The sequence below is a fragment of the Crotalus tigris genome, unplaced genomic scaffold (genome assembly GCF_016545835.1).
Source record: "Crotalus tigris isolate CLP2741 ecotype Arizona unplaced genomic scaffold, ASM1654583v1 scf7180000017690.20705106771:4171800, whole genome shotgun sequence".
NCBI lineage: Eukaryota > Metazoa > Chordata > Lepidosauria > Squamata > Viperidae > Crotalus > Crotalus tigris.
In genome coordinates, this window is record NW_024096569.1 from 2,891,589 (window position 1) to 2,912,334 (window position 20,746).

Genomic DNA, 20,746 nt, shown 5'->3' on the forward strand with positions numbered 1-20,746 from the left:
AAGGAAAAAGAAAAAAGAAAGACAGGAAGGAAGGATGGAAGGAAGGAAAAGGAAAGAAGGAAAGGAAGGAGAAAGAAAGAAAGAAAGCAAGCCCTCTCTCACGGGGAAGATGCCTCTGAGCATGTGCAGAGAGCCCTTTCCCTGACCGACCTCCCTTCCCGAGGGAGGGGGGAGGGAGGGAGAAATTGGGCGGTTGCAGTAAGTCCTCCGCACCTGAAGGGCGCTGGAGCTGCGCCCTTCCGGTTCCCCTTCCAGCCCACCCCGGAAGCTGCGCCTTGTCTGCTCCACACGTGCTGGGCGTTTGGAGGCTGGGCAACCGCTGCTGGCAGCGTTCCGCTTGGGCAGCCCTCCGCCTTCCTCGCCCCCTTCGCGGGGACTGTGGGGCCTCCTCCGCCCCCTTTCCCTCCCCTTTCCATGCCCCCCGGCCCGGCCTTCCCTCGCGTCCTCCGCCTGCCGCCTCCATGGCAGCCCAGCCGGAGCTGGAGCAGATCCTGGCGCTCTTGCTGCAGCCTGACAATGCCGTCATCCAACAGGTAGAGCGGCGGGCAGGTGGGGAGGGGGGGGGAGAGAAAGAGGACAGAGGGGCGTTGGGGGCTTGGTGGGTGTGGGGGGGGCTGCTGGCTTTGGGGAGGGGGGAGTGGGCGTACAGGGCAAGTCCTCAACTTGCCCACGGTTCACTTAGGGACCCAAGTGGGGAAAACGAGACTTTAATGACGGTTATTCACACTTAGGATCATTGCATCATCCGCCATTCACACGTGTTGGAGAAGAGACTGGACAGCCGCTCGTCTGAATTGGTATATAGCAGTGGTGGCGAACCTAGGGCACCCCTGCCTCGCCTTGCCTCATCTGAGCCTCCTGCCCACCGCCCCACCTGCCAGAGACCCCCCCCCCGGATCTCCCCCAACCCTGCCCGGCCCTCACAGGTGACCCTCCCCACGAGCAACATCAAGGTGGCCACGTCCACCTTGGCCACGCCCACCCAGTGGGTTACGCCCACCTGGCACCCCGCAATAAATAAGTGGGTTTTGGGTTGCTGTTTGGGCACTCGGGTCACTAAAAGGTTCGCCATCACTGGTATATAGAGTTTCCTGCCTGGGCAGGGGGTTGGACTAGATGGCCTCCAAGGTGCCTTCCTGCCCTATTCCATTCTATTCTTATTCCATTCTTATTCGGTTCCATTCCATTCTACTATTCTATTCTATTCTATTCTGTATTTTATTATTCTATTCTATTGTATTCTATTCTATTCTATAATGTGTACTAAAATATATAAAAAATATAAAATATATTTATATATACAAATCTATATTTAAAATATATAAAAGCAACAAGATAAAAGATTGAAACAATTCTTATTCTGTTCCATTCCATTCTACCATTCTATTCTATTCTAAAATGTGTACTAAAAGATATAAAGGCAACAAGATAAAAGATTAAAACAATAAAACAACATCAACGCCGTTGTTTTTAGTATGTCATCTTGGGTTTTAAACAACTCAGCACGAGGTTTTCATCGCATTGTTAGGGCTACAAGTTTATTTTTTCTTCCCACTGTGGAAGGAAACTGCCCACCGAACAGAAATGGATTCTCTCCTGTGCTTTTCTGGCTCAAATTTGTGGACCTGGAAAAAAAAAAAATCTAATTTACAGGTAGTCCTCATGTTACGACCCACAGTCGTATTCAAAATTTCTGTTGCCAAGCAAGGCGGTTGTTAATGTTCGTTTTTGCCCAGTTTATGACTTTTTTTGCCCTGTTGTTAAGGGAATTGCTGAAACTGATAAGTAAATAAATGGGGGCGTTAAGCGAATCTAGCTTCCTCGATTGAAGCTGGCTGGGAAGGTCGCAAGTGGGGAATCACAGGAACCGGAGACACTGCGACCGCCATAATTACATGCCAGTTTCTGAATTTTGATCACATGACCATGGGGATGCTGCTACGGTCATAAGCGTGAAAAACAGCCACAAGTCCCTTTTTCAGTGTCTTTGTAACTTCAGTCAATGTCTGTCTATATCAGGGGTCTTCAAGCTTGGCCCTTTTATGACTTGTGGACTTCAGTTCCCAGAATTCCTCAGCCAGCGTGCCTGGCTGAGGAATTCTGGGAGCTGAAGTCCACAAGTCATCAAAGGGCCATAGTTCCCTCACGCTGGGTGAGGAATTCTGGGAGTTGAAGTCCACAAGTCATCAAAGGGTCATAGTTCCCTCACGCTGGCTGAGGAATTCTGGGAGTTGAAGTCCACAAGTCATCAAAGGGTCATAGTTCCCTCACGCTGGCTGAGGAATTCTGGGAGTTGGTCCACAAGTCATCAAAGGGTCATAGTTCCCTCATGCTGGGTGAGGAATTCTGGGAGTTGAAGTGCACAAGTCATCAAAGGGCCATAGTTCCCTCATGCTGGCTGAGGAATTCTGGGAGTTGAAGTCCACAAGTCATCAAAGGGTCATAGTTCCCTCATGCTGGGTGAGGAATTCTGGGAGTTGAAGTCCACAAGTCATCAAAGGGCCAAGTTTGAAGACCCCTGATCTATACTGATTTATTGCCTCTAGCCTCTATGTGGTTTGAAACATTCCTCCCTCTAGAGAAGCTTTGGGGGCAAATCCTTCAAAAAAGGGACATTTGGAGCAGGTTCAACGCTTTGCTGCCTGTTCTTTCATCCTACTAGGCGACAGCGCAGCTGAAAGAGGTACTGAAGCAACCGACAGCTCTTTCCCACCTCTGCCATGTCATGACACATTCACAAGACCCTCAGGTAAGTCACAACGCACTCTTCCAGGTGAGAAGCTTAGTTGTAAATATAGGTGGTTGCAAACAATGAGAAGGGAGAATAGATAAGATGTTTATAAGATAAGATGTTCATACGTGGGTTATGTATGTGTACATTGTTTGAGAGCAGGCCACAGAATTTCGTTTGTAATGTGGGCCAGTGTGCCCGCAGTAAAAAATGACAATAAAGATTATCTTATCTTGAGAGAAGATAACTTTTATTGTCATATTTTACTACGAGCACACTGGCCCACATTAAAAAATGAAATTCTGTTGACTGCTCTCAAAAGAAAGTATACGCACACATACATCACACACACATACACATGCTACGGTGTTAGACCCAGCCCGCTAGTGAGCCCTAACTTGATTTTTGGGGGTGGGCCTAATATAAGCCCTTCTCCAATATTAAGCCCTAGTTGTGGGGCGAGGTGCACCCCTAAAAATCTAGCTATATACATGAATGGATGTGTGTGTGTGTTTGTGTGTGAGAGAGTTTGGTTATTTGGGTTTTCTCCCGCATAAAATTGTAAGTGTCTTGGCGACGTTTCGACGAAGTCCCATTCGTCATCTTCAGGCTGGTGTTTTCAGCTTCGTGCTTCAAGGAGCACGAAGCTGAAAACACCAGCCTGAAGATGATGAATGGGACTTCGTCGAAACGTCGCCAAGACACTTACAATTTTACGTGGGAGAAAACCCGAATAACCAAAGTCCTACATACAAACACCCGCGAAAACCTCAGATATCTGTCTTGAGTGTTTTTTGATGCACCCTGTCGGCCCAAATATGGGAGGAAGAAATCTAGGGCTATCCACAGGCAGCAGTCGCTACTGCGACATCATTTGTCTGCTAAACTTTTTTTGGATTGCGTTGTGATTCCGTGCCAGCCTGTGCTCCCAACAGCTGAGTCTGAGGAATCTGAGGAGGAGGTGGAGGAGGCATTTGAAGGGCCATGAGGGGCAGAGGGAGGCTTTGATGAATTACAGGACTCACGGTTTGATGCAGAGCCTGGGCCCTCCAGTCGTGTTCCTGATGAAGCTCAGCTGTGTGAGGAGCATGAGTCAGACTCGGAGGACTCACACCTGATGGACATGCTAATTGATGCACGCACACGTCGTCAGCTAGCGAGAGTAAATCAGCAGCAGTCAATATGGCAACTCCAGGGTAAAAGGAGAAGGCACTGAGAGGCAACGCCTTGGGACTGTTGTATAAAAAGAGGAGGAATGGACGGTCCTGGTTGCTGAAGGCAACCGTTTGCAAAGTACTTTTTGGAATCCTGGTCTGTTTGTCTTGCTTGTGACTACTCTTCTGTTTGCATCGTGTTTCCTGTGGACTATTTCCTTCATTTGGATTGAGTTTTGCTGTTTGTGTTTTGGACTATTTGGCAGGTTTGTCACCCATATTAAAAGGGGTTTGTTTTGTTTTAAAGTCTCCAGCCTATTTTATCAGCAGGGGTTTGGTCCTTGTGCCTTTAACAAGGACGGCTATAGGCTGGGATAGAACAGGTTGCTAACGAAGAGTTAAAGGGGGACTGGAATAGCTATTCCGACCTCAGAGCCTGTGGCCTAGGTATCAACACAGCTACCTAACGTGCAAGCAGCCCAGATTCGAATTTCAGAAGGGTATGGCTGGCTGATGAGAGCTGTTAGCTCGAAATAGCTATCCCAGTCCCCCTTTAACTCTTTGTTAGCAATCCCCAAAAAATTTAGCATACACACACACACACACACACACACACACACACACACACACCAATACATGTGTTGTTGTTGTTAATTGCGAAGTCGTGTCCGACCCATCGCGACCCCGTGGACAACATTCCTCCAGGCCTTCCTGTGCTCTACCATCTTCTGGAGTCCATTTAAGCTCACGCCTCCTGCTTCAGGGACTCCATCCAGCCCCCTCATTCTCTGTCGTCCCCTTCTTCTATTGCCCTCCATCTTTCCCAGCATTAGGCCCTTCTCCAGTGAGTCCTTCCTTCTCATTAGGTGGCCAAAGTATTTGAGTTTCAACTTCAGGATCTGGCCTTCTAAAGAGCAGTCGGGGTTGATCTCTTCTAGGACCGACCAGTTGGATCACCTTGCAGTCCAGGGGACTCGCAGGAGTCTTCTCCAGCATCATAGTTCACAGGCCTCCATTCTTTGGCGCTCGGCCTTTCTTATGGTCCAACTTTCACAGCCATACATTGCCACTGGGAAAACCATGGCCTGGACTATACGCACTTTTGTTGGCAGGGTGATGTCTCTGCTTTTTCGTATACTTTCTTCCCCAGGAGCAAGCGTCTTTTAATTTCTTGGCTGCAGTCCCCATCTGCGGTGATCTTGGAGCCCAGAAAAATAAAATCTGTCACTACCTCCATTTCTTCCCCATCTATTTGACCAATACATGTATATACATATAAATATTAATCACTGTCCATTTTTAATACAAAGAATAAGACTCTGTTCTGTTTGAGCGCTACCCTTCCTACGTTCAGGTGTGGGCGTTCTGGCTTTCCCCCTGCTCTGCTTTTATTTCTCAGGATCTGCTCTTTGGATCCTTTCAAATTCGCAGCCTCCCCGTTTTCTCTCTTCCTTCGTTCCCAGATCCAGCAGTTCGCCGCCGTGTTGCTGAGACAGCGGCTGAGCAAACACTGGAAGAAAATGGCCGCAGCGGATCAAGAGATGTAAGTCCAGGGAAGGCCAATCTATGAATTCGTTATCGTGACTATCGTAATTAATATGCGGTGCGTCGCACAGACGCAGAGACTGGATTTGGCATTTTTGGGGGACTCCCGATCCAGTCCTCCCCATGGACCATTGTAACGGGATGAAAACATTGGAATCGGAGAGACCCGGTTCCCAAAATGTGTGGGGTGTTCCACAACGTGGCTCACTCGCTAAGCCAGGACTGTGTGTTTTCATTCCAAAACTCAAATCATCCCCCAAATCTCGTCTCTTCCAGGCTCAAAACCCTGGTGCTAAACAGCTTGCAACGGCAGACAGAGTGAGTTATTCCTGCTGGGGAGGCACTGAGGGGGTCAGTTTAGCCTCTCTGCCTTTCCTCCCCCCCCCCCAATGATAAACCCTCTTTTCCAGCCATAAAGTCTCCCTGGGCTTAGCCCAGCTGGCGGCCGTCATCTTGAAGAACGAGACCTTGGAGAAATGGCCCCAGATGCTTCAGAGCATTCAGCACGGAGCCCGCTCCCGAGACCCCAGCAGGTGCCAGGTGGGTAGAGACTGGGCAGGGGGTGCAAAGCGAGGGAGGGGGGCGTCTCGGGGTCCCTTGTGAACCCCCCATCAATCCCACACCTCTGTCTGTCTGTCTGCCTATCTTTCTACCTGCCTACCTACTTACCTACCTGCCTCTACCTTCTGTCTGTCTGTCTGTCTGTCTATCTATCTATCTATCTATCTATCTATCTATCTATCTATCTATCTATCTATTTAATCTGTTTCTATCCATCCATCCATTCTGTCCATCCATCCAGTCTGTCTGTCTATCTATCTATCTAATCCATCCGTCCATCCATCCATCCATTCTGTCTGTCTGTCCATCCATCCATTCTCTGTCCGTCCATCCATCCATCCTGTCTGCCTGCCTGCCTACCTACCTGCCTTGCCTGCCTGCCTGCTTATCTATCTATCTATCTATCTATCTATCTATCTATCTATCTATCTCCATCCATCCATTCTGTCTGTCCATCCATCCATCCATCCATCCACTCACTGTCTGTCTGTCTGTCTATCTATCTATCTATCTATCTATCTATCTATCTATCTATCTATCTAATCTTTCCATCCATCCATTACATCCATCCATTCTGTCTGTCCGTCCGTCCATCCATCCATTCTGTCTGTCTATCCATCCATCCATTACATCCATCCATCCATTCTGTCTCCATCCATCCTGCCTGCCTGCCTGCTTATCTATCTATCTATCTATCTATCTATCTATCTATCTATCTATCTATCTATCCTTTCCATCCATCCATTACATCCATCCAGTCTATCTGTCTGTCTATCCATCCATCCATTACATCCATCCATCCTGCCTGCCTGCCTGCTTATCTATCTATCTATCTATCTATCTATCTATCTATCTATCTATCTATCTATCTATCTATCTATCTAATCTGTTTCCATTCATCCATTACATCCATCCATCCATTGTGTTCATTCATTCATTCATTCTGTCTCTCTATCTTTTCCTACCTTCATTATTTTTAACCCGAGTTGGGGAACATACCTAATTATACTCCTTTCATCCTCCTAGTTTCCCCACAACAGCCCTGTGAAATGGGTTAGGTTGAGAGAAAGGGATTGGCCCAAAGTCACCCAGCCGGCTTTCATGCTTAAGTTGGGACTAGAACTCACCATCTCCTGGTGATTGGGCCAGAATCACTGAGCAGGCTTCTGTGCCTAAGGCAAGACTAGAACTCACCGTCTCCTGGCGATTGGCCCAAAGTCACCCAGCTGGCTTTCATGCCTAAGGCGGGACTAGAACTCACCATCTCCTAGTGATTGGCCCAAAGTCACCCAGCTGGCTTTCATGCCTAAGGCGGGACTAGAACTCACCGTCTCCTGGTGATTGGGTGAAAGTCACCCAGCTGGCTTTCATGCCTAAGGCGGGACTAGAACTCACCATCTCCTGGTGATTGGCCCAAAGTTACCCAGCTGGCTTTCATGCCTAAGGCGGGGACTAGAACTCACCGTCTCCTGGCGATTGGCCCAAAGTCACCCAGCTGGCTTTCATGCCTAAGGCGGGACTAGAAACTCACCGTCTCCTGGCGATTGGCCCAAAGTCACCCAACTGGCTTTCATGCCTAAGGCGGGACTAGAACTCACCGTCGCCTGGTGATTGGCCCAAAGTCACCCAGCTGGCTTTCATGCCTAAGGCGGGACTAGAACTCACCGTCTCCTGGTGATTGGCCCAAAGTCACCCAGCTGGTGCCTTGACTAGAACTCACCGTCTCCTGTGATTGGGTGAAAGTCACCCAGCTGGCTTTCATGCCTAAGGCGGGACTAGAACTCCCGTCTCCTGGCGATTGGCCAAAGTCACCCAACTGGCTTTCATGCCTAAGGCGGGACTAGAACTCACCGTCTCCTGGTGATTGGCCCAAAGTCACCCAGCTGGCTTTCATGCCTAAGGCGGGACTAGAACTCACCGTCTCCTGGTGATTGGGCCAAAGTCACCCAGCTGGCTTTCATGCCTAAGGCGGGGACTAGAACTCACCGTCTCCTGGTGATTGGCCCAAAGTCACCCAGCTGGCTTTCATGCCTAAGGCGGGACTAGAACTCACCGTCTCCTGGCGATTGGCCCAAAGTCACTCAGCCAGCTTTCATGCCTAAGGCGGGACTAGAACTCACCGTCTCCTGGTGATTGGCCCAAAGTCACCCAGCTGGCTTTCATGCCTAAGGCGGGACTAGAACTCACCGTCTCCTGGTGATTGGGCCAAAGTCACCCAGCTGGCTTTCATGCCTAAGGCAGGACTAGAACTCGGCGTTGCCTGGGTTCTAGCTAGACCACTTTGTCTCTCAACCTCCTTGTGGTCACAGATGGCATTGCTGCTGCTTCAGTCGGCTCTGGATCTGGACCCCGACCAGTTCTCTCGCTACTACAAAGATCTCCTGCGCCTCTTCCATCAGACGCTCAACCACCGGAGTCAGCCGGCCGTCCTTTACTACTCTCTCCGGAGCTTGACTGCCGTGGTGGGAGGGCTGAGCTCTGACGAAGTGGTGGGTGCACCATCCTCTTCCTCTTTCGTCCCCACCTGCCCGCTTCTCCTCCTCCTCCTGTTAACGGAGGCCGAAGCCTCACTGTTGCTGGCAGAAAGTAACTCAAAGGGTCTGCGGAACTCTCTGCCACCAGATCCAAGTTAAAATCTGCGGCCCTCCCAATGTTCCTGGATTGGCAGTGGCTGCTGGTCTAGAGAGCCACTCATTTTCCCCCCCCTCACTCCCCCCCCCCCTGGACTACCCAATGCCTTGTGTTTGGGAAAAGGATTCTTTTTTGAAACTGGATTTCTGGCGGGTCGATTTCGACCGATGGATCCTAATGCTTTTAATTTACCGATTGGTAAAACGACGAGCTTAAAATCGAAAGCCCCTTTGAATCCAGGCGAACTCTGGGAGATTTAATAGCCGCATCCAGGGCTGGCTGGGGAATTCTGGGAGTTGAAGTCCAGCTGTTTTGAAAAGGGACCGAGGCTGAGAAGCACTGCACTATTGTGCATTTAATTTTTAAATGGCTCTCCAATCTCCTTCTTCCAGACTCTGATGTCTTCCATGGTGCCCAAGGTGATAGCAGCCATCCGGGAACTCATTCACGTGAACGAGGTGCGGTCTTGTGTGTGTGTGTGTGCGTGTAAAGTGGGGGGGTCTTCAAACTTGGCCCTTTGATGACTTGTGGACTTCAACTCCCAGAATTCCTCAACCAGCGTGCCTGACTGGGGAATTCTGGGAGTTGAAGTCCACAATCAGGGCTCTTTAAACTTGGCCCTTTGATGACTCGTGGACATCAACTCCCAGAATTCCTCGGCCAGTGTTCCTGGCTGGGGAATTCTGGGGGGGTTGAAGTCCACAAGTCATCAAAGGGCCAAGTTTGAAGACTTGGTGTAAAGGCTTGCTTTTAGCCGTACCTGGCTGGGGAATTCTGGGAGTTGAAGTTGATAAGTCATTAAAGGACCATCGTTCCCCACTCCGGATCTAATGCTCAAAAGGCAATGTCTTGTCTCTCCCCCCCCCCTCCTTTCTCTTTTCTAACTTGGCCCACCCACCGATCCACCCGTCCATCCATCCTCCAGGTCCAGGCAAGCGAAGCGATGGAGGTTTTTGATGAACTCCTGGAGACGGAAGTCGCCATCGTGGTCCAGCATCTCTCCGAAGTCGTGAACTTCTGCCTGGAAGTGAGTGGGGTGGGTGGATGACCGGCCACACCCCATTCCTGCCACCTGCTCCAATCCCCTGGCGCCCCCTGCTGGCCGTGCCTCTTTCCTGCGATTTCTGCAGATGCTGGCGCCCCCTGCTGGCCACACTCCTTTCTGCTACCCGCTCTGATCCCCTGGTGCTCTGATCCCCTGCTGGCCATCCCTCTTTCCTGTGCATGACCCACTGCCATGGTGCCCCGTACTGGCTGGCCACGCCTCTTTACTGGCACTAACCTCACCCCCCTGGCCACGCCTCTTTCCTGGCACTCGACCCCCTGCTGGCCACGCCTGCTTCCTGACACTTATTCCACCCCCTGGACCCTCCTACTGAGCATGCCTCTTTCCTTGCACTCCACCCTCTGCCACCCCCTGCTCATCACGCCTCTTTACTCACACTTATTCCACCCCCTGCCCGCGCCCCAGTGGCCACGCCTCTTTCCTGGCACTTACTTTACCTCCCTGGGCACGCCTCTTTCCTGAAACTCCACCCCCTGGCACCCTCTGTTGGCCACGCCTCTTTCCTGACACTTACTTCACCTCCCTGGCCACCCTCTTTCCTGAATGCCCTCCCTGGCCACGCCTCTTTCCTGAAACTCCACCCCCTGGCACCCCCTACTGGCCACACCTCTTTCCTGGCACTTACTTCACCTCTCTGGCCACACCTCTTTCCTGAAACTCCACCCCCTGGCACCCCTACTGGCCACACCTCTTTCCTGGCACTTACTTCACCTCTCTAGCCACACCTCTTTCCTGAAACCCCACCCCCTGCGCCCTAGCCACACTTCTTTCCTGAAACTCCACCCCTGCTCTCTGGCCACGCCTCTTTCCCAGCACTTACTTCACCCCCTGGCCACGCCTCTTTCCTGAAACTCCACCCCCTGGGACTCTGCTGGCCATGCCTCTTTCCTGAAACTCCACCCCCTGCGCCCTGGCCACACTTCTTTCCTGAAACTCCACCCCTGCTCCCTGGCCACGCCTCTTTCTTGGCACTTACTTCACCCCCTGGCCATGCCTCTTTCCTGAAACTCCACCCCCTGGCACCCTCTGCTGGCCACGCCTCTTTCCTGAAACTCCACCCCCTGCGCCCTGGCCACGCTTCTTTCCTAAAACTCCACCCCTGCTCCCTGGCCACGCCCCTTTCTGGGCACTTACTTCACCCCCCCTGGCCACGCCTCTTTCCTGGCACTCCAACCCCTGGCACCCCCTGCTGGCCACGCCTCTTTCCTGCCTACTCCTATGGTGCCTCCCGCTGGCCACGCCTCTTCCCTCCCCCCCGCTCCCCATGGCGCCCCCTGTTGGCCGGCCACAGATCTGGCCGCTCCCCTGATCCAACCTTCTCTCACCCAGGTGGCTTCCGACCAGCAGCTGAGCGACGGCCTGCGGGTGAAGGCGCTCTCCTGCATCAGCTACCTGGTCAAGCTGAAGAGCAAGGTCAGGGCTGCCCCCCCGCCTTCCACTCCCCCCCCTCGGGCAGCATCCTGCCCCCCTGCCAGAGGTGCCCCCTCACCCCCCCTGCTTGTCTCTCTCTCCCCCCCCCCATCCAGGCCATCCTGAAGCACAAGCTCCTCTCGCCCCTCCTGGCCGCCCTCTTCCCCATCATGAGCGCCGAGCCTCCCCCCGGCCAGATGGACACGGAGGACGAGCTGACCGAGGAGGAGATCGAAGACCAGGCCGAGGTCCAGAAGCCCAAACACTTCGCCGTCCAGGTCCGCCTTTTTTGGGGGAGGGGGGGCAGCAATCTCTCCCTTTCAAGCCCCCCCTCCCTTCCCAGGATGCTCTGGGCTTGGCGGGCTCCGCCTCCCCCCCTCCCAAAATCCCCTGCGTTCGTGCCCAGTTCGCTGCTGTTTTCTAAGCCTTTGGGTCCTCAACTCCCAGCATGCCCTGGGCTCCTTTCTCCCCCCCCCCACAGTTTAATTCCCAGAATCCCTTGCGGGCAGATCCCAGCTGGGTCTTTTGCCTTGGATCTTTTTAAGATGGGTGGACTTCAGTTCAGTTGGCACTTTTGCTCAAGTTTCTAGAGCGTGGAGTTCATCCGGCATAGTAAACCACAAATCCTGGCTTATTCCCGGCAGAGCTACAAGACATAATCCCCAAATAAAGAACCTACAGCAGATTATGGTTTATTTAGGGTCAAGTGGGAGTTCAGAGACGGGGTCTCCAATCTTGGCAACATTAAGACAGATGGACTTTAATTCAATTGGTATTTTTGTTTATTTTCTGGAGTGTGATTCCATTGGTGGAGTTCACCCAGCACAAGAAACCACAAATCCTGGCTTATTCCCGGCAGAGCTACCAGACATTATGCCCCAAATAAAGAAACTACAGCAGATGGTGGTTTTAGAGTCAAGTGAGAGTTTAATAGAAAGAGTTTCTAATCTTGGCAAAGATTAAGATGGGTGGACTTCAACTCCCAGAATCTGGGAGTTGAAATCCACCCGTCTTAACGTTGCTAAGATGGGGATCCCTACCCTACAGGATCCCCCAGTCAAATCTTCCTTTTGCCTCCCCCCCCCCAACAGGTGGTGGACATGCTGGCACTTTACCTGCCCCCAGAGAAGCTCTTCCCCCAGCTGGTAAGTGGGAGCACTTTGGAGGGGGGGCGGCGGTTTCAGAATGATGACAAAGGGGGGGGGGCAGTCACACCTTAAAAGTACTCTTTTTTTTTCATTCTTATTTTTATTAATATTTTTTTCTCATCGACATATGTTAATTTTTCCAATCAACAAGTTGTCTGGAGTTTGCTAAGCTAATACATGTTCAATTCCTAATCCTTCATTCTTTTCTCTAACCAAGAATAAAATAAATTCCAAATTTTGATAGTCGTCTGTATCTTCTTTGTCTTTCAACCTCCTAGTTCAGTGGTTCTCAACCTTTTTAATGCCATGACCCCCAACCAGTTGTAAGTCGAGGACTACTCAATCGGTCGTAAGTCGAGGACTACTCAACTGGTACAGCACCGTTTGCAGAATGGGACTTTTGGCGGGCTCAGCAGGGCAGAGACAGCCTGGACAATTCCTATTGGCTTTTGAAAGCCAATAGAATTAGACTCTATTCAAGAGAGTCTCTTCTATTGGCTTTCAAAAGCCAATAGAATAAAAGGGAGGAGCACAGCTAAGGAAAAGGGGAAAAGAAAATGGCGGACTGCGTTGTTTGGCGACCCCCGTGAAATGGTCGTCCGACCCCAACTGGGGTCCCGACCCACAGGTTGAGAACCACTGTCCTAGTTAAATCTGTCCATCTCTGCACATTCCAGTATTTTCCTGATTACTTCTTCCTCTGATGGCAATCCTTCCTTCTTCCAGTATTGTGCAAAAATTATTCTCGCTGCTGTGGTGATGTGTCAAAGTTAAATATAATTTCTGCTTATTAGTCTTTTCAGGCATAATGCCCGGTAGAAAAAGTTCAGGTTTAAAATCCACTTGTTCGCCCAATATTTTTTCTAACCACATATGTATATTTTTCCAATAAGCCTTTGCCTTCCCACAGGTCCACCAAATATGATAATACGTGCCTATGTTATGTTTACACTTAAAAGTACTCCTGTTGCTTTGCCCCCAGACCCCTCTAATGGAACCGGCGCTTTTGAGTCCCAACCCTTACCACCGCAAGGCCGGGCTCATGTGCTTGGCAGTGCTGGCTGAAGGCTGCGGGGATCACATCCGCAACAAGTATGTATTCTCCCTCCCCCCCCCCGGGTGGTGGTGCGGTTGGGATCAAGCCCTGTTCCGTTCACAAGTAGTCCTCGACATAATGACCATGGAAGGGAGGTGACGGTGGTAAATCGGGCAACACCTTTGACCGACCCGATTTTACAACGTACATTTTTGGTTTTGTTTTGCGGAAGTCGTGTGAGCGAACGTGGCGGTGGATAAGAGACTCACTCCCATGATTAGTCGTGGGGCGGTTTTTGCTGGGAACTAGAAGAAATAATAATGATGATGATGATAATAATAATAAAGGAATAGAATAGAATATAAAACAGAATAGAATAATAAAATACAGAATAGAATAGAATAGAAATAAGGGATAGGATAGGATAGGATAGAAATAAAGAATAATAGATAACAACAGAATGATCTGGAATAGAATAGAATAGAATTATGGGATAGAATAGAATTACCAAATAGAATAGAATAGAATATAGGATAGAAAATAGAATAGAATAGAATAGAATATAGAATAGACTAGAACAGAAATAACTAATAGAATAGAATATAGAATAGAACAGAACAGAATAATAAAATTAGAATAGAATAACAGTTGGAAGGGACCTTGAAGGTCCTCTAGTCCAACCCCCTGCTCAGGCAGGAAACCCTATATACCAGGGGTAGGCAATCTTGACTCTTTTATGACTTGTGGACCTCAGCTTGGAAACCTCTCCCTTTCCCCTCAGCATGGCTGGCTCAGGAATTCTGGGAGTTGAAGTCCACCAGTCATAAAAGAGCCAAGGTGGCCTACCCCTGCCCTAGACCATTTCAGTAAAATGCCAAATCATCAATTGTGGTTAAGTGACCGCGCGACACAGCAAGCGGCCCTAAATGTGGGCTGGCTGCCAAGCACCCAGATGGGGGTGATGTGACTGCAGTGGGGCAGCTACCGGAACTTCAAACGGGATAGTTAGTCCATTTTCAGAGGTCTGTTGTAATTTTCAACGGTCCCTAAGTGACCTGTTGTAAGTCAAGCACTTCCTGAGCAGGAATAATTATAACCAATAGAGAGCGACCTCTAGAGCAGGGCTGTTCAACCGTGGCAACTTTAAGCATTGTGGACTTCAACTCCCAGAAGTCTTCAGCCAGCCAGCTAGGAACGTCAAGGGGATGTCATTGGGATCAATCTAGGGACAGCTCGGAGATCTCTTGAGACGAGTCCTGTGTTCGTGTCCTCCCGTCCACAGGCACCTTCAGCCCATGTTGCAGGTGGTGTGTCGAGCATTGGCAGACGACAGCCAGGTGGTACGCAACGCTGCGCTCTTCGCCTTGGGCCAGTTCTCTGAGAATCTGCAGGTGAGCCGTGCCGAAAGGCGAGAGCAATTTATAATATTAATAATTAGGTTACTATTAATCCATCCACTGGAAGGGACCTGGGAGGTCTTCTAGTCCAGCCCCCTGCTCAAGCAGAAGACAAATGACTGTCCAATCTCTTCTTGAAAACTTCCAGTGATGGAGCACCCACAACCTCTGGTGGCAAGCAGTTCCACTGGTTAATTGTGCTCCCTGTTAGGAAATTTCTCCTTAATTCCAGCTTGCTTCTCTCCTGGATTAGTTTCCATCCGTTGTTTTTTGTCCTGCCCTCTGGTGTTTTGGAGAATAGCTTGACTCCCTCTTCTTTGGGGCAGCCCCTCAGATACTGGAAAAGTGCTATCTCTAGACCAGCCATTCCCAAATCCTGCAAACGTCCTTCCCGTGTTTTAGTCTCCAGGCCTTTAAATCATCTTAGTTGCTCTTCTTTGCACTTTTTCCAAAGTCTCAACATCTTTTTTGTGTGATGTGGTGACCCCAAACGGCGCAGGATTCCAGGTGTGGCCTCACGAAAGGCTTTATAAAGCGGTACTAACACTTCACATGATTTTGATTCTACGAAAACAGTGACTCCCCAGTCCTCGCGCTTATGACCGTTGCAGCATCTTCGTAGTGACACGATCAGCATTCGGACGAGCCGCTTCCCGAGTGCCCAGATTGGGATTAAGTGACTGTGGGAAATGTCGCGACGGTCCTAAAGTGAGGACCGTTCACCAGACACCTGCAATTTCAAACGGTCATTAAACAGAGGGCTGTTTACCAAGGATCCTGAGTCGGCCGTGTACATCAGCAGCCAAAAAAGCTAATACAATCCTGGGTTGTATAAACAGAGGTATAGAATCAAGATCACGCAAGGTGTAAAACCCTAGTGAGGCCACCCCTGGAATACTGCAGCCAATTTTGGTCACCATATCCCAAAAAAAGATGTTGGGAGTCTAGAAAAAGTTCAGAGAAGAGCAACTAAGAGGATCCAAGGCCTGGAGACCAAAACATACGAAGAATGGCTGCGGGACTTGGGTTTGGCTAGTCTAAAGAAAAGAAGAAATAGGGGAGACATGATAGCAGTGTTCCAGTATTTTGGGGGGCTGCCACAAAGAAGAGGGGGTCACATTATTCACCAAAGCACCAGAGGGCAGGACAAGAAACAATGGTTGGAAACAGACCAAAGAGAGAAGCAACCTAGAATTAAGGAGAAACTTCCTGACAGCAAGGACAATTAATCAGTGGAACTGCTTGCCACCAGAAACTGTGGATGCTCCATCCCTGGTTTTCCTGCTTGAGCGCAGGGCTGGACTAGAAGACCTCCAAGGTCCCTTCCAACTCTATTCTAGTGACTACTTGCGCTCTCAAACCCAAGCGTTAGTTTTTATCAAGTTGCTGAATTTTGTCTTAATGTTATTTTATTTTTTTAACTCTTCCCTAACTGTAGCCGGACATTGCTCGTTTTTCGGACGACATCATGCCCCTCCTACTGCATTACCTGGAGGGGGTCCAGCTGGCCAACACCACCCACCTGGCGAAGGCTTACTACGCTCTGGAGAACTTTGTGGAGAATCTGGGTAGGACCCCCCACAAACCTTATTTACAAACACAGCCAGTCCTCGACTTACAACAGTTCATTTAGTGACCGTCCCGATTTACGACTTAAGTGGCCCGTGACTGGTTTTCACGCACAATGACCGTCGTAGCATCTCCCACAGTCCTGTGATCAAAATTAAGATGCCTGGCCACCGACTCATCTTTACGACGGTGGCCGCATCCCCTTTTACGACCTTCTGACGAGCAAACTCAATTCATTTAACGACAGCTTGACTAATTTGATAGCTGCTGTGATTCACGTAAGGGCAAGAAAGGTCGCAAAATGGGGGCAAACCGACTTAAATCTTGCGCTTAGCGGCAGTGGTCATAAATTGAGGACTGCCCGTGGAGCCATTTCACGACCGTAATTGAGCCTGGGATTGACGGTCGTTAAGCGGGTCCTCTCACCTGGACAGCCCAATTTTGAGTTAACAACTTTATTATTATTATTATTAGTTGATCAAAATATTAGTTGAGCAAAACGTAAGAAAGAGAAATAAAAGAGGATGGAAAGATAAGGAAAAGGAGAAGATTCAAGAGGAGAAAGAGAAAAGAAAGAAAGAAAGAGAGAGAAGAGAAGAGAGAGAGAGAGAGAAAGAAAGAAAGAAAGAAAGAAAGAAAGAAAGAAAGAAAGAAAGAAAGAAAGAAAGAAAGAGAAAAAAGGCATTGACTTCTGATTACTTTTTGGTCCAGTAGAATCAAATCTCAACTTTTTACTTTTATAGAATAAAATATACTAGCCCAGGGCTAGGCAATCTGGGCTCTTTTATGACTGGTGGACTTCAACTCCCAGAATTCCTGAGCCAGCCATGCTGAGGGGAAAGGGAGAGGTTTCCAAGCTGAGCCAGGCTGGCTCAGGAATTCTGGGAGTTGAAGTCCACGAGTCACAAAAGAGCCAAAGTTGCCTAGCATGAAACCTACCTCAAAACCCAAAATCCAAGTTTCGTTTTGTTTTTCCACCACAAGCATTAATTGTGTCCTTTTCTTTAATCCAAGCGGTTAATTCCAACTCTCTCAGTTTTTGCAGCCATTCGTCCGTTGTGGGAATCCATTTTGGGGCCTAAAATAGCCTTTTTTTTTTCTGTCAGCATGTGGAACATCGAGTGACTGACCTGGTTTTATGACATATTTTTTTTTGCAGTGGTCACTAAGAGAATAGTTGTAACTTGAGGATTGCCTGTAATGGGTTCACAAGAGGCCCTAAAGCTGTGTTTCTCCACTTCAGGCAACTTGGAAGAAGAATGGACTTCAACTCCCAGAATTCCCTAGCCAGCATAGCTGGCTGGGGAATTCTGGGAGATGAAGTCCACCCCTCTCAAAATGGTCGAGGTCTGAATGGTTAACAATTAACCATTTCTCTCTCCTCCCAACAGAAGATAAGATTGCACCCTACTTGCCAGCATTGATGGAGAGGATGCTCAGCACCTTGACCTCTCCTGGGACTCCGCGCACCAAGGAGCTGGCCGTTAGCGCCATCGGAGCCATTGGTAGGCTGATCTGCACACACACACAAAACACACACACAAACACACACAAACCCTGAGTGTGGAACTGGCCCACAATTACTCAGCCACCTTTCACACCTAAGGCGGGACTAGAACTCCCAGTCTCCTGGTCATTGGCCCAAGGTCACCCAATCGCCTTTCACGCCTAAGGCGGGACTAGAACTCCCAGTGTCCTGGTCGTTAGCCCAAGATCACCCAATCGCTTTTCATGGCTAAGGCGGGACTAGAACTCCCAGTGTCCTGGTTGTTGGCCCAAGGTCACCCAATCGCCTTTCACACCTAAGGCGGGACTAGAACTCCCAGTCTCCTGGTCGTTGGCTCAAGGTCACCCAATCGCCGTTCACACCTAAGGCAGGACTAGAACTCCCAGTGTCCTGGTCGTTGGCCCAAGGTCACCCAATCGTCTTTCATGCCTAAGGCGGGACCAACTCCCAGTCTCCTGGTCATTGGCCCAAGATTATCCAATTGCGTTCAAGCCTAAGGCAGGACTAGAACTCCCAGAGTCCTGGTCATTGGCCCATGGTCCAAGGACTGGAACTCCCAGTCTCCTCATGATTGGTCCAAAGTCACCCAAACGTCTTTCGTGCCTAAGGCAGGACTAGAACTCATCGTCTCCTGGTGATTGGACCAAAGTCATCCACCCAGCTTTCCTGCCTAAGGTGGAACTAGAACTCGCCATCTCCTGGTCATTGGCCTAAGGTCACCCAGCCGCCTTTCGCACCTAAGGTGGGACTGGAACTCCCGGTCTCATGATTGGCCCAAAGTCACCCGGGCAGCTTTCCTCCCTCAGGCGGGACTAGAACTCACCATCTCCCAGTTTCTAGCCTGGTGCCTCCCTCACCGGGCCAAACCGGCTCACAGATCTGGCTGCGGCAAGGCCGAAAGCACGAACCGGATCCTTAGAGCATTTCTGGTGGTGCCCGGTCCCTGCTGATCCTCATCCCTTGTGACCTCCAGCCCAGGCTGCCAAGGAATCTCTTCTCCCGTATTTCCAAGCCATCATGGAGCACCTCACGAGTTACATGCTGACCACCCGCGAAGACCTCCGGCCCGTCCAGATTCAGTCGATTGGTAAGGAAAAACCGTCAGCAACCTGGCAGCCATTGTTGAAATGGGAATGGAATGGAACAATAGACTAGACTAGACTAGACTAGACTAGAATAGAATAGAATAGAATAGAATAGAATAGAATAGAATAGAATAATAACGGAATGATCTGGAATAGAATAGAATTATGGGATAGAATAGAATAGAATTACAAAATAGAATAGAATTATGGGATAGAATATAGAATATAGAATTCCCCAGATAGAATAGAATAGAAATAAGAATAGAATAGAATAATAAAATATAGAATAGAATAGAATAGAATAGAATAGGAATATAGAATAGAAAATAGAATAGAATAGAATAATAACGGATGAGCTGGAATAGAATAGAATTATGGCATAGAATATAGAATAGAATAGAATTACAAAATAGAATATAGAATTAGAATAGAATAGAATAGAATAATAACGGAATGATCTGTAATAGAATAGAATAGAATTAGGGGATAGAATAGAATTGTGGGATAGAATAGAATTATGGGATAGAATATAGAATAAAATAGAATTACAGAAGAGAATAAAATTAAATAGACTAGAATAGGATAAAGAATAGAATAATAACGGAATGATCTGGAATAGAATAGAATAAAATTATGGGATAGAATAGAATTACAGAATAGATTAGAATTATGGGATAAATGTAGAATAGAATAGAATAATAACGAATGATCTGGAATAGAATAGCATTATAGGATAGAATAGAATAGAATTACAAAATAGAATAGGAATAGGAGCTGGAAGGGACCTTGGAGGTCTTCTAGTCCAGCCCCCTGCTCAAGCAGGAGGACCTATACCATCTCAGACAAGTGACTGTTCGGCCTCTTCTTAAAAATCTCCAGTGATCGAGCGCCCACGATTTCTGGAGGCAAGCTGTTCCACTGGCTATCCAGCCTTTTGGCCTAGGACAGAGGTCCCCAAGCTTTTGACTGGGGAATGCTGGGCGTTGAAGTCCACATATCTCAAAATGGCCAACGTTGAGAGAAATTCTGATTTATGCCTCTCTTCCCTGTTCCCTTTGCAGAGACAATGGCTATCCTGGCCAACGTCCTGGATAAAGACATCTTCCAGCCGCTTTCCGAGAAGTGCTGCCAGCTTGGTCTGGACCTCTGCGACAGAGTGGACGACCCAGACTTGCGACGATGCACGTAAGTCTGCTAGGGCCTCTCCCATCACCTGGTGGTGACTTTTCCCTCTCATCTTGACTAACCTTGTTTCATTTTAAACAAGTTAGACTCCAATCTACCACATGGGGTAAACCCCAAGATTAATTAGCTAAATAACTAATAAATAAATATTTTACAATATAGATATAGATATAGATACAGATATAGATATAGATATAAATTTATATCATTTAAATTCATATAAATATAAAATTATATAAATATATCAATTGATATAAATTATAAATTGATCAACAGATTATAAATTGGTATATTATAAATTATATAAAATAGATTCATATACATATAAATTATATAAATATACATTTATGCAAATTATCAATGTATAAATATAAATTTATGTAATGTAAATTTATGTGAATACAAAGTTATATAAATATATCAATTGGTATGTTATAAATTGATCAATTATAAAGTGATATAATTTAAATGCATGTAAATGTAAAATATAAATATATAAATTGATATGTTCTAAATTGATAAATTATAAATTGGTAAATTATAAATTATATAAAATAAATTCATATAAATATAAAATTATATAAATATATATTTATGCAAATTATCAATGTCTAAATATAAATTTATGTAATGTAAATTTATGTAAATATAAAGTTATATAAATATATCAATTGATATAAATTATAAATTGATCAATAAATTATAAACTGATCTAGTTTAA

At 48.0% G+C, this 20,746-nt stretch overlaps 1 protein-coding gene across 8 annotated transcripts in view; it reads left to right on the forward strand.

Annotated features, from left to right (window-relative positions):
- Positions 1-263: 263 nt before the first annotated feature.
- Positions 264-20,746, forward strand: part of IPO4 (importin 4) — a 41,885-nt gene continuing 21,402 nt past the window's right edge. For 3 of the 8 annotated variants that reach the window (XM_039338048.1, XM_039338049.1, XM_039338053.1), the window contains exons 1-17: positions 264-533; positions 2,663-2,749; positions 5,349-5,428; positions 5,707-5,748; positions 5,841-5,970; positions 8,301-8,480; positions 9,015-9,080; positions 9,548-9,649; positions 11,018-11,101; positions 11,215-11,376; positions 12,190-12,243; positions 13,229-13,338; positions 14,565-14,673; positions 16,118-16,247; positions 17,640-17,753; positions 18,729-18,842; positions 19,902-20,025. In XM_039338048.1, coding sequence (XP_039193982.1) covers positions 462-533; positions 2,663-2,749; positions 5,349-5,428; positions 5,707-5,748; positions 5,841-5,970; positions 8,301-8,480; positions 9,015-9,080; positions 9,548-9,649; positions 11,018-11,101; positions 11,215-11,376; positions 12,190-12,243; positions 13,229-13,338; positions 14,565-14,673; positions 16,118-16,247; positions 17,640-17,753; positions 18,729-18,842; positions 19,902-20,025 — 1,760 coding nt within the window. In that variant the 5' untranslated portion in view covers positions 264-461. Of the gene's footprint in view, positions 534-2,662; positions 2,750-4,132; positions 4,152-5,348; positions 5,429-5,706; positions 5,749-5,840; positions 5,971-8,300; positions 8,481-9,014; positions 9,081-9,547; positions 9,650-11,017; positions 11,102-11,214; positions 11,377-12,189; positions 12,244-13,228; positions 13,339-14,564; positions 14,674-16,117; positions 16,248-17,639; positions 17,754-18,728; positions 18,843-19,901; positions 20,026-20,746 lie in introns of those variants that run through there. The other 5 variants (XR_005556091.1, XM_039338050.1, XM_039338047.1 and 2 more) reach the window with 4 other exon arrangements.